The sequence below is a fragment of the Lithobates pipiens genome, unplaced genomic scaffold (assembly GCF_037356315.1).
Source record: "Lithobates pipiens isolate NorthernLeopardFrog02 unplaced genomic scaffold, aLitPip1_a1.2 Scaffold_19, whole genome shotgun sequence".
In the NCBI taxonomy this organism is placed as follows: domain Eukaryota; kingdom Metazoa; phylum Chordata; class Amphibia; order Anura; family Ranidae; genus Lithobates; species Lithobates pipiens.
In genome coordinates this window covers 504,049,064-504,061,870 of record NW_027507764.1, presented here as the reverse complement: position 1 = coordinate 504,061,870, position 12,807 = coordinate 504,049,064, and the positions used below count along the sequence as shown (strand labels likewise).

The following is a 12,807-nucleotide window of genomic DNA, read 5'->3' as shown; positions in this document are numbered from 1 at the left end:
AGGCTGTACATTGCCAGGTAGGCCTCACAATGAAGACCTTTCAGTAGTAGTGTTATAGGCAAGTATAAGCTATAGCCTTGTGAACTCAAGTCCCTGGCAAGGCATCCTGAGAACTGTAGTTCCACAAACACCAACTTATAAAAACTTTTATGGGCTTTTCTGAGTCTTAAAGTTTGTGCTGTTTATTACCATGTCTACATATGTTTGATCTTCCTGCATGAGAACATTTCCATGCCATCATGTTTATTCCAATTAGAGACCTCAGCAGACAGGGAACTGGGAACATTGCAACATACTGCAGGAATCCCAATTAGACCTGGGCCAGGAGAGGGTCCCCTAGGTTGAAGATTATCTCATTTTATCCTATGAATCATTTCAGCTGCATTGAGAAGGGTGTGACCAGCAGCTGTATCAAACCGTGCAAATAACTAATTTATACTGTAACTTTAACTTGACTATCTGTATACTAAAAACAAGCAAGGGTTAACAACCTAATGATAACTGGATAAGTCATTAACATTTTTCCATGTGATTTCCATTCAACTGATTTATGAACTGCTTGGAGAGAGGACTAGGGAACAAGTGACCATGACTATTCTAGATGTTATATAGATGTTTAAAAGTGATTATAACCATGAGAGTAATCGCCCAGGCACAACCTATCCACCTGGATGAATGTCTGTTGGCTGAGGCCCTCTAAACATGTGTGCTTTGCTCCTCTGAGCACACATATCAACATTTTACAGCAAGTGGGAGTAGGCAGATTGCTCCTGGTTCAGCTTCTTTTTGGGGAAACAGTAGCAGTTGGTCAAGTTTTTCAAACCAATGCAGTCAATCATTTTCTCTGTTTGTGATCAAGTGCGGAAGGGGAAGACATAAACAAGAGATTGTCGACTGTCCCTCCATGGCTGTGATAAGTAGGAACCTTTTTACTCTCAAACCATTGACTGTTCTGAAGGAGGAATAAGTCTCTTAAAGCAGAAAAAAAATGTCTCTGATGTAGTGAAGCTGTGCCCACACTGCATGGGTTAACAGCTCATTTTGTCCAGGGGCACATTGAAAGGCTATACTAACCCGATCCTTTGGAAAACATCACCCCCCCGTGTGCAGAGGTGGACTGTTCTGTTCAGAACCAGTCTATGGTCATGATGATGTCAGAAACAGTCCATGCACAAGAGCGCTAGTGTGCAGGGGGGGCAGGAACTGGTTTTGCACTCAGGGGACTGGCAGATTAGGTAAGTTTATCTCCGCTCTGCTCACCCATTGAGAAAAAGGAGTAGTTAATCTAAGCAGCCCCACTGCATGGAAAAAAAAATTGTGTTCTTCCTGGAATTCTTCTTTTAACCAGTTTCATGGTTGCAATGGGGTTGATTTACTAAAACTGGATCACTCAGAATCTTGTTCAGCTGTGCATGGTAGGCAATCAGCTTCTAACTTCAGCTTGTTCAATTAAGCCTTGACAATAATATCTGGAAGCGGATTGGTCTCTATGCAGAGCTGCACCAGATTTTGCACGCTCCAGTTTTAGTAAATCCCCCCCAGCATGTCCTTGATTTCCAAGGACCATCTCATGTGTTACAATTTTGCTCTGGAAAAGTAGCTAGTTTTAATACTAAACAGGATTACAATAAAATCCTATTCTTGATGATGATTTTAGATATTGATATCCTCTGCCGTTTTTAAGTTAACATTATTGATCAGCAGAACACAAAAGCAAAAAGATCTTCCGAATCGCTAAGCATGCCATAGGTCTGTGTGGCTCCTGACACGTCGTGGTATGCAGCAAGCTTTGCTGAGCCGGATTAGCAGTTAGCCCTGAAAATGTAAAATTTAAATTTAAGTTAACAAATAGAAATTTTTCCATCTCTGTAGCTGGCAATTCTATACCATGGGTTGCTCAGTACTGTCCCCTCTTAGCTTACAAGAAGAAATTGATTTGCTATTTATAGACAAAGCTTGCTGTTTGCTACACATTTTCTTCACATAATTTTTACACATGGGAAAGCAATGGGAGGGATTTACTAAAACTGGAGAATGCTAAATTGGGTGCAGCTGAGCATGGTAACCAATCGGCTTCTAACGTCAGCTTGTTCAATTGAGCTTTGGCAAAAAAAAAACCTGGAAGCTGATTGTAAAATTTGGTGCTGCTTTTGTATAGAAACCAATCAGCTTCCAGGTTTTTTTTGTCAAAGCTCAATTGAACAAGCCGAGAAGAAGAAGCCAATTGGTTACCATGCTCAGCTGCACCAGATTTAGCATTCTCCAGTTTTCGTAAATCAACCCCTATATAATACATCACAGTGTGTCCCTTTTTATACCCAGATAGTGCAGACATACACATGCACATAGGGTACAAACCCTCAGTATCCACCAAGACATACCTGCCTGTCCCTGCTGTATGGCATGTCTAGAACGGCACAGCCTCTTATTCAAAATCTAGGGCACGCAAGTATATGAGATGCAGGGTCTGTCTGTAAGGCCTTTGAAGAAAGGGTTGCGAGGCCCTAGGAAGGCTACACAATGAAGTTCTCACTGAAGATGGCCATGTACTGACAGGCTAAGTTAGAAATGCTAAGAGAGGGGATCAGGTCCCAGTTGGAGAAGTGCAATAGAAGTGATCAGAGCCATCAGTTTGATTGTCTTCACAGGCCTAAAAAAAAGACCCCCAACTGGCTGGTCCAGTACTGTGCACTTTGTCACGTTCTACAAGCTGAACTTTGCATCCAACATTAAAGCCACTTGCACTGTTTCCTTGGGCTGGCAACCCTACCAGGACATCATGCTATGGGGAGATTTACTAAAACGAAAGCATGCAAAGTATGGTGATGCTTTGCATAGAAACCAATCAGTTTCCAGGTTTTAATGTCAAAGCTTAACTGAACAAGTTAGAAGCTGATTGGCTACTATGCAGAGCTGCACCAGGTTCTGAGTGCACCAGTTTTAGTAAATCTCCCCTTTTATGTGCTCTGAGCATATACCTGTAGGTGGATGGATGCTCTGCTTTAGCATTCACTTTCAGTTGAGACCTTGCCTACCTATTGAGTTACAGACCTGGAAAAAGCATACAGTAAAGTATAAAAATCTCAAACTCCCATCATGCATAGGTGTTCTAGGCTAGTTTATCTATAGCTAGTAAAGCCTGGAGCGGAATGATACAAACAGAAGCTCCTATTTTCCTTATTTTTAATATTTTATGTTTTCATTGAACATGTTGTCGCAGTAACTCACTAATTTGTCTGGAAAATATCAAATGTAGATTTCCCTTTTAATTTCAATTTTTTTTGTCTCTCTGCAGGAAAGGAAACGGTGGATAAAATCCAACCAAATTCAAACAGCATTACATATGGGACTGTGCTTAATTAGTTACTCACACAGCAGCTAAAGCAAAAGAGATGAAAGTAACAGAAACAGGGTCACAGAGCGGAAGCGTTTATTTATTGCCCAAGATTTTCAACACTGTGTCATGTCTGCGTGTCAGATCATTTTCTGCTCCCTTTTTTTATGCTTTTTTTTTTTCATGAAGCTTACGTTTTCTCTGGACCCTTTGATGTCTTTACAGTTTCAATCTCCAATGCTGTACAATCTCAAGTGCTTGGTCTGGTCCTGGTTTGCTAATGATAAACTCAAAAGAGTTTTGCAGATGACTTTCTGTCCGGTAAAAAAAAAAATGGTTCATTTCTGTAACATCTTCTCAGGGAGATGGAAGTTTTGGAGTTTTTAGACTGCTCCAAATGCTAAAAATACACAATACAATGGATGTAATAAGCGTTTCATGATACCTCAGGGCTGTAAGGACGGATGGCGACACTGAGCAAATGTTCTGTTTAAAGAGATTGCGAACATTTCATTAACATGTTTCCAGTTTTGGGATCATCGAGAGTTTATCTAGTGTGCCTCTCATTTTTCATGTATAATTTTATAAACCGTGCTTTATATAATCCCCAAGTGTCCTTATTTGGCTGGACAATTACTAAGGCTGAGAAAAAAAAGTTTTTGCCCAAATAAGTACAAATAATGTTGAAATTTCAGCATATTGGCTACACAGCTGAACGGGCAAGACTCCACTCTTTACAGCAGATTTTCTAAAACTTTTTACTCCAGAGGAACCCTTGAAATATATTTGGGGTCTCAGGGAGCCCCTGGTAAGATTAGTCAAATGGAGGTCATTGGGAAAATGCCCCTTACACTGGTGGTAGGAAGTGGGAAGAATACCCCCTTACAGGTTGACCAGAATGCCACCCTTGGAGTCATGCTTCTGGCTCTGCCAAGTAGTGTTGAACCTGGAACTATGCAGACCAGGCACCATCAGATGGGGGGGGGGGGGTCGGTTAGCCAGAACTCAAGGAATTCCTAGCCACCATTGGAGGAACCCTATTGTTCCATGGAACCCTGGTTGAGAATGGCTGCCTTACAGTGTACCCAAGTTCCAAATCCCAAAAATGTCATATATTGCAGCTTACTAGTCCTTGATGTGTTTTTTTTTTTCTTTATTTTCACTGTTTCTATGGAGGGAGCCCTGGTTGTTACTTTGACTGCTCTCCTCGTGTGGACTACAACCATGTCTGTATTGCTTCATCACCTTTACTTCGGGGTCAGAGCCATTGGTAGTTCACAGGCTATAGTTAGGAAAGAAGATATTCTTTGGTGACGCTCACAGGAAATGACAAGGGCACTGCATTTCTTGCAGGATCAATAGGGGTTTTCTGTATTTGCTGAATATGTTCTTAGCTTAAAAAATAAAACAAATAAAAGCAGCTGCTACATCTAAGGCCTGTAAGCTGCAATATTTGTTCTTGGGTTCAGTTATCCTTTAAAGCTAAGCTTCAGGCAAATCACTAAACGAGTGTATGTGTGTATATATATATATATATATCTGTATTGGCGTATAACACGCACATTTATTTTAAGAGGGAAGCTTCAGGAAAAAACATTAATATATATATATATATATATATATATATATATATATATATACATATATATATAATTTATATATTTATATATTAAAATATATATATATATATATATATATTTATATATTAATATAAATATATATATATATATATATATATATATATATATATCTGTCGAAGAAAGAATTTGTATTTCCCACCAGACAATTATGAGGTCTACATAGTCTTGTCAAACATCAGAACCATCTTTTTGACCCAAATTTTATATCTACCTTAAGAGTTTGTAAACCCCTGAAATGGAAAATGAACAAAGTATATCTTCCTATGGTGTGTACTTGGCTCAACCCAAAGCATCTAGCACCCCCCTGCTTTGTCCTCCATTTGCTATCTGTATGGGTCACTTCTGACAGTCTGTCCTGGGACATGGCCCCACCCCTCACCAGCACACAACAGGTGACTGACAGCCTCAGCTGTGAATGTTTCCCTATGAGTCTGTATAGAGGAATGTGTGTCCTTTCCCTCCAGTCAAGTCTCAGATTATACTCCCTTTTCTGTGCTGTGTAGTGTGTGACATTGGATCACTGCCCCCTGCCTTCTGGAGCTACGGAATGCTAAATAAAATGTGTGCTTTAGGAGGCTGTAGAGAAGTGAGGGCTGCAAATAGACAGGTACAACCTATCTTGGAGGATTTGTTTCATCTCTGTGCATCACTTGAGGCTAGTCACTTTACTGGGTATATGTAAGGGTGTACAACAGCTTTAAGCAAAACAGACACAAAAAAAGTCACCTTCTAGCCCCAGCTTTTGATTAGAACGTGAAGGCACAACAATAGACTTATGAAATCATCTCTCTTGACCAGTCAGTATATTCTTCTCCTGGAGATGTTTTTGCTGTAAGTCGGCGGGCAGATGGCTATAAACGGACATCCATTCAAAGACCACCTAAGTCTAGAAAAAAAATGGACAGTGTCCTGTACTTAAACGTGATGGATCAGAGGTGGCCTGATGTCCCATGATGAGTCTGTGGGCAACTGGATGTAAACGGTTGCAAGTCCCTATACTTCTGGTTGCCCGTTGAACCATCACAGGTTTCCCAATGTCCGCTGTCAAAATACAGACAAAAAAAATGACTGGGCAAAAAAGGCATAAAAGTGATATGTGTTTCAATCGGCTCCAATGCAACAGGAAATCTGTTCATTGATCCCCTGCTGAACAGACCCTTAATCCTGCTGTATAGAAGCTGAAACCCAGTCAAATTCAGGTATTTAAACTAGTTGTATTAAAAATACATTAAATGGCTTTTCACTAAATAGATAAACTTTTTGTATTTTATTAATATGAGCATGGAGCTTTATCTGATGGGTCAGCTAGACTTTTCTCAAACTGAAAACAAATTTAAACAGTGACTTTCTTCCAACCATCCTCAGAAATCTAATTTTCCTCTTTTGTGATTGTGTGTTTTTTTAAACAAAACTCTGATCTGTGATTAAAAGCATGGATACTCTCCCACTTAGCATCCCTACTTCCATCAGATTGAGGGAGTCAGTGAATTGGCCTTAGTATCTACAGAGCAGAAGTAGGTATGAATCTGCCATGATGTTTACTAAAATCCTTGCCACCACATGAATACTCTGAGGATTGTTTTTTCACCCTCAACAAGTGTAAAGTTTCACTTTAAAGCACAATAATTGTAAAGAACTGTGAACACTTATGTGATCTATCCACGCATTGTGCTAAACGGCTGCAAAGAATGTCTTTGCAGAGCCATCTTTTCACTTCTAGTAGATTTGCCAAATAGTTTGTGTTCTTACAAGCTGAAATTTATTTTATTGTATTATTATTTTTATTTTTTATTTTTTTTAGTGCATGCTAGTGAAAGCATGATAAATTGTGTCTGACTGAAGTTCAGGCTGTATTCAATAGTATGAAGTGCCTCTGGGACAGTTTTTCTCAAACTGGTCTCTGTACCACATATACAGTATGCCAGGTATCCACATGTATGCTGTGGTCTCTAACCATTTCCCTGTATGTGGCTGCCATATATGCTGCCATTTTGACAGTGGCCGGTTAAGGAAACTTTAAAGCGTACCTCCAAAAACAAAATCTTATGGAAAGCCCACAAGTTATCCCTAATGAAGCGGATGCTAGGACAGCAGCAATGCTGGGTACTGTCAAAATGACAGTTTAATTCATTCCAGATATTACATACAGTGCCCTTCGTTGAGTGCTGCAACTGATAGCTGTTGCTCTCAGACATTAAAGAGATCCTGTCATTCACTCTCCCATTCCGCTCCCCAATTCCATTCTCAAAAATACTTTTTCTTTTCAGATAATACAAGGTGTTCTGTGGTCTAGGTGGGATGGAGAGGCATTTTTACAGTAACCAAAAGAGCTGTAGTCCTTGCATACACTTTATTAGAGGTAAATTATTTCACTTGTGGGCTTCCAAAAAAATTTTTTTCATGTAGTTCCCCTTTCACCATGACTGGTCTATACTCAATGTGCTACCTCCTAGCTATTTAAAGGAGTACAATTCAAATCCATGAGAATGAGCAGGATGTACAGTGCCCAGTAGGAGCTGGGTGCTGCAAGGATTTTTTCTTTTTTGCTATCCTGGGCTCAGGGAAGATCTCCAGAGTGGAGATGAAGAGAAGTATTTTGGTTGGTGGTTTCAACTGAGGAGGAACATTTTAAAAGGCAACCGCACTAAAAGTGAAGTTGTCTTTTTAGGTTTTTGCTGCTGCTGTCTCCCCTGACTCTGCCGGGACTGCATACCAGAACACATCATATTCTTTAGGTCATGGGTCTTCAAACTATGGCCCTCCAGTTGTTCAGAAACTACCATTCCCATGATGCCTAGTCATGTCTGTGAATGTAAGAGTTTTACAATGCCTCATGGGATGTGTAGTTTCTCAACAGCTGGAGGGCCGTAGTTTGAGGATCCCTGCTTTAGGTGATATAGATGGTGACACCTAGGAGAGAACATTTTCACTGGCAGTAGCCAAAGCTTACTTGTATTCATGGATGGAGCCACATGTTGACACTAGGGCTTCATGAAATCCCAGGCACCATGCTACAACTGTCATTGTTTGGAGAGGGCATATTGCATGCAAGGAGCAGAAGTTTGGTAAGGAGTCTTGCACTTGGAACAGAGTGCTGATATCAAATAAAAATAACAGCAATTGAATGTAAAGGAGACGATAAAGGAGCACAGTTGAAAAGCGGTGCAGATCAGAATATGTCAAGCCTGATAAGTGGCTGGGTGGCTTCAATCCAAGGGAAGGAGTGAGGATTTTTGCAATTACATCTATAATTTATTTTAAACTAGATCTAGACCCAATTTCTGAACTATCATGTAATCTTTAAAATGTTCTAAGTTGCTTTCAATCTCCTGAAATCTGTAACGTTAATTCCAATAATGTCATCCAACCATAAAGGTCCTTGTTTCGTTTTTTCCTCATATGGGGGAACTCTTTTCTTCCAGTTGTGCTCCTGCATTGTCACCCTGTCAAATGGATGGTCCACTAGAGATTAATAGCACAAAGGATGAAAACAGGGGAACCTTTATAATGGCAATTGTTTGACACATCTTGCTTTAGCGAAATAAATTTGGTCTATTTAGGGTTTAGCTCTACTTTAGAGAGGCCCACGGACAATAGATCTGAGACCCTTCTGCTTTTGGATTTATGAACACCATGTACTGTGCATCTATGTCTTATTGTTTACATGAGGTGCTGAAATAGTCAAGTCATTTTAGACTTCTTCAATGAAACTGTTAATATATAACATGCAATTGTGAAATTCCACATAACCAAACCTGTTCATTTATTACGGACATGTTAATTTTCTACCCATACTGTACTTATGATGGGTGACGAACCTTGACATGGTGTGAATAGATTTCAATAAAATGATTTTTTTTGTGATGCGTTTGTCATATGTTCTGCTAGTTTGCTCTCTGTTCACCCTTCTGCACTGAATTTGCCATATGAGTTTAGTGGATACCACATTTTTAACTTTTTTTTTCCTTTTTTAATCTATAGTCCTAAATAATATAAAGTGATTGGATAAGAAAATGTTTATTTTTAAAGGCAGTGCATGGATTAATGAAGTGCCGATTGCAAAAACCTAGAGCAACAAATTTGATTTCTGTTGTCAAATGCATAAAAAATATGAGCTTAGTAGAATATGGCATAGTTTATTCTACTTTGCATAATAACAATGCACAAAAATTGCCATGACTACTGAGAAGCATATGCTCATACAACCAATTAACAGACTAATATCTTGCCCAAAAAATGACACGGAGGCTGAATACGTTGGAAAGGTCAAGGCCACAGCTTTATTTAACTTTTAATAAATTACCAATGCCTATCACAGGTATACTGTGAGCACACAAACCATAAATTTAAATAATCTAAGAGACCTGTCCTTACCATCAGAGCCAGACAGGCATTAGACTGACCCCAGAATTTAACTTGAGGGCATAGCCCATTATAACAACTTCAATTGCTGGTCAAAAAGGTCAAAACAGCCAATAAAGCTGTGCCAAAACATCAGAACGGGTGGGTGGGCGGGCAACTCTTATGTCAGCTGAATCTCCTCATGTCAGAGGGATGTGCCTCAGTGTGCATTTTCTGGAATTCGGGCTCAACCCCCATCTCCTTGTGTCCTGATGGCCAATCCCAATGAGCCACTTAACCTCCTTGATTTAGATCAACTGCCACTGTAATGCAATGCTTCCATCAGTCAAGGTTCCCTTTCCCTAAAGTGGTTCAAGGGGCCTTCATTCACAAACTTGACACTATTGGGTGTGTTGGATGCCTGCATTCGTCACTCCTTGCTTTGGTGACCTGTGTGCCCCACAAACATCCATCCTACTGGGGCACTGGTACACTAGCAAAAAATTGAGGCATGCTGGTAGTAGCAGATTATTCCAGGGCTGGCCCACAGTTTTTTTTTGCCAGCATCCAATCCTCCTGTAGGTGGAAGTATAACTGAAGGTTTAAAACTCCCAGTGTCCATAAATTAATAGAAAAATAAACACATTTTATTACTAAGACATTCAGTAGGCTTGTAAAATCTTTGCAATGGCTGTTGCTGAGAGCTCAGCTCCTGATTCTCCTGATGATGTACATGCATCATCAGGAGCTGAGCACACCTCCCAGAACTACATCTCCCAAGAGTCATTTACAGTATGTGGCTAACCTCCTGGAGGCCAAGGCTGCAGCCATGGGCATCCGCTAAACTTTTTTTCAGGAGGGACATAATTTTAAGGTCATCCTCTGCCCCTTTTTGACAATGTCATAAAGGGGAGCAACTTATTCATTCTCACATAAAGTGCAGGCCAGGCCAGGGTCCCACATAAAGATCCCCCTTTAGAGCAGACCTGGGCAGGTCCTCCCATAGAATAGATCCTGCTTTACTTGGTCTGCTTACCTTTTTTTTTCACCTCACTGTGCCATCAATGCAGACTCACTGTGCCCATCAATACAGCCTCACTGTGCCCATCAATACAGCCTCACTGTGCCCATCAATACAGCCTCACTGTGCCCAGCAAATGCAGCCTCAGTCTGTGCCCACCAATGCAGCCTCAGATTGTGCCCACCAATGCAGCCTCAGTCTGTGCTCATTAATGCACACTCAGTCTGTGCCCATCAATGCAGCCTCAGTCTGTGCCCATTAATACTACCTCACTGTGCCCATAAATGCAGCCTCGCTGTGCCCATCAATACAGTCTCTGTCTATGCCCATCATTGCAGACTCGGTCTGTGCCCATTAATGTAGTCTCACTGTGCCCATCAATGCAGTCTCGGCCTGGGCTCATTAATGCACACTCGGTCTGTGCCCATCAAAGCAACCACACTGTGCCCATCAATGCAGCCTCACTGTGCCCAGCAATACTGGTTCACAGTGCCCATCAATGCAGCCTCACTGTGGCCATTAACACTTCCTCACACATCAATGCAGCCTCGGTCTGTGCCCACCAATGCATCCTCTGTGCCCATCAATACCAGCTCACGGTGCCCATCAATGCAGTTTCACTATGCCCATCAATACAGCCTTGCTGTGCCCATTAACATTGCCTCACTCATCAATGCAGTCTTGATCTGTGCCCATCAATGCATCCTCAGTGCCCATAAATGCAGCCTCACTGTGCTCATCAATGCAAACTCACCAGTTCCAAGCAATACTGCTTCACTGTGTCCATCAATGCAGACTCACTGCGCCCATCAAGTGCAGCCTCACTGTGCGAATTAACACTACCTCGCTGTGCCCATCAATGCAGTCTCCGTCTATGTTCATCAATGCAGTCTTGGTCTGTGCTCATCAATGCAGTCTCGGTCTGTGCCGTCAATGCAGTCTTGGTCTATGCCCATCTATGCAGACTCACCAGTGCCCATCAATGCGGCCTCACTGTGACCATTAATTCCGCCTCACTCTGCCCAATAATGAAGATTCAGTGTGACCCTAAATACAGCCTCACTGTGCCTATCAATACTGCCACACTGTGCCCATCAATGCAGTCTTGGTCTGTGCCCAGCAATGCAGTCTTGGTCTGTTCTTGGTCTGTGCCCATCAATGAAGCCACAGTCTGTGCCCACCAATGCAGCCTCGGTCTGTGCCCATTAATGCAGACTCACCAGTGCCCATCAATGCAGCCTCACTGTGCCCACCAATGCAGCCACGGTCTGTGCCTACCAATGCAGCCACGGTCTGTGCCCACCAATGCAGTCTCGGTCTGTGACCACCAATGCAGTCTCGGCCTGCGCCCATCTATACAGCCTCACTGGGCCCATCAATACAGACTCACCAGTGCCCATCAATGCAGCCTCACTGTGCGCATCAATGCAGCCACGGTCTGTGCCCACCAATGCAGCCACGGTCTGTGCCCACCAATGAATCCATGGTCTGTTCCCACCAATGCAGCCATGGTCTGTGCCCACCAATGCAGTCTCAGTCTGTGCCCATCAATGCAGTCTGTCTGTGCCCACCAATGCAGTCTCGGCCTGCGTCCATCTATGCAGCCTCACTGTGCCCATCAATGCAGACTCACCAGTGCCCATCAATACTGCCTCACTGTGCCCATTAATACTGCCTCACTGTGCCTATCAATGCAGTCTCGGTCTGTGCCCATCAATGCAGCCACAGTCTGTGCCCACCAATGCAGTCTCGATCTATGCCCATCAATACAGCCTCAGTATGTGCCAATCAATGCAGTCTCAGTCTGTGGCCACCAATACAGTCTCGGTCTGTGCCCATCAATACTGCCTCACTGTGCCCATCAATGCAGTCTCACCGTGCCCATCAATGCAGCCTCACCGTGCCCATCAATGCAGCCATGGTATGTGCCCACCAATGCAGCCTCGGTCTGTACCCACCAATGCAGCCTCGGTCTGTGCCCACCAATGCAGCCTCAGTCTGTGCCCACCAATGCAGCCTCGGTCTGTGCCCACCAATGCAGCCTCGGTCTGTGTCCACCAATGCAGCCTCAGTCTGTGCCCACCAATGCAGCCTCAGTCTGTGCCCATCCACGCAGTCTCAGTCTGTGCCCATCCACGCAGTCTCAGTCTGTGCCCATCCACGCAGTCTCAGTCTCTGCCCATCAACGCAGACTCACCTGTGCCCATCAATACTACCTCACTGTGTCCATCAATGCTGACTCAGCCTGTACCCATCAATGCAGCCTCACTGTGTCCATCAATACTGTCTCACTGTGCCCATCAATACAGTCTCAGTCTGTGCCCATCAATGCAATCTCAGTCTGTGCCCATCAATACTGCCTCACTGTGCCCATCAATGCAGACTCACCAGTGCCCATCAATACTGCTTCACTGTACCCATCAATACAGTCTCACTGTGCCCACCAACACTGCCTCACTGTACCCATCAAT

At 42.7% G+C, this 12,807-nt stretch overlaps 1 protein-coding gene across 2 annotated transcripts in view; it reads left to right on the top strand.

The window, feature by feature from the left end:
- Positions 1–3,938, top strand: part of NIPAL2 (NIPA like domain containing 2) — a 197,190-nt gene extending 193,252 nt beyond the window's left edge. For both annotated transcript variants that reach the window (XM_077493087.1, XM_077493086.1), the window contains one exon: positions 3,296–3,938. Coding sequence is in view for 1 of the 2 variants with exons in the window: in XM_077493086.1 (XP_077349212.1) it covers positions 3,296–3,363 (68 nt within the window). In the remaining variant the exon portion in view is untranslated. The remainder of the gene's footprint in view (positions 1–3,295) is intronic.
- The last annotated feature ends 8,869 nt before the right edge of the window (positions 3,939–12,807 follow it).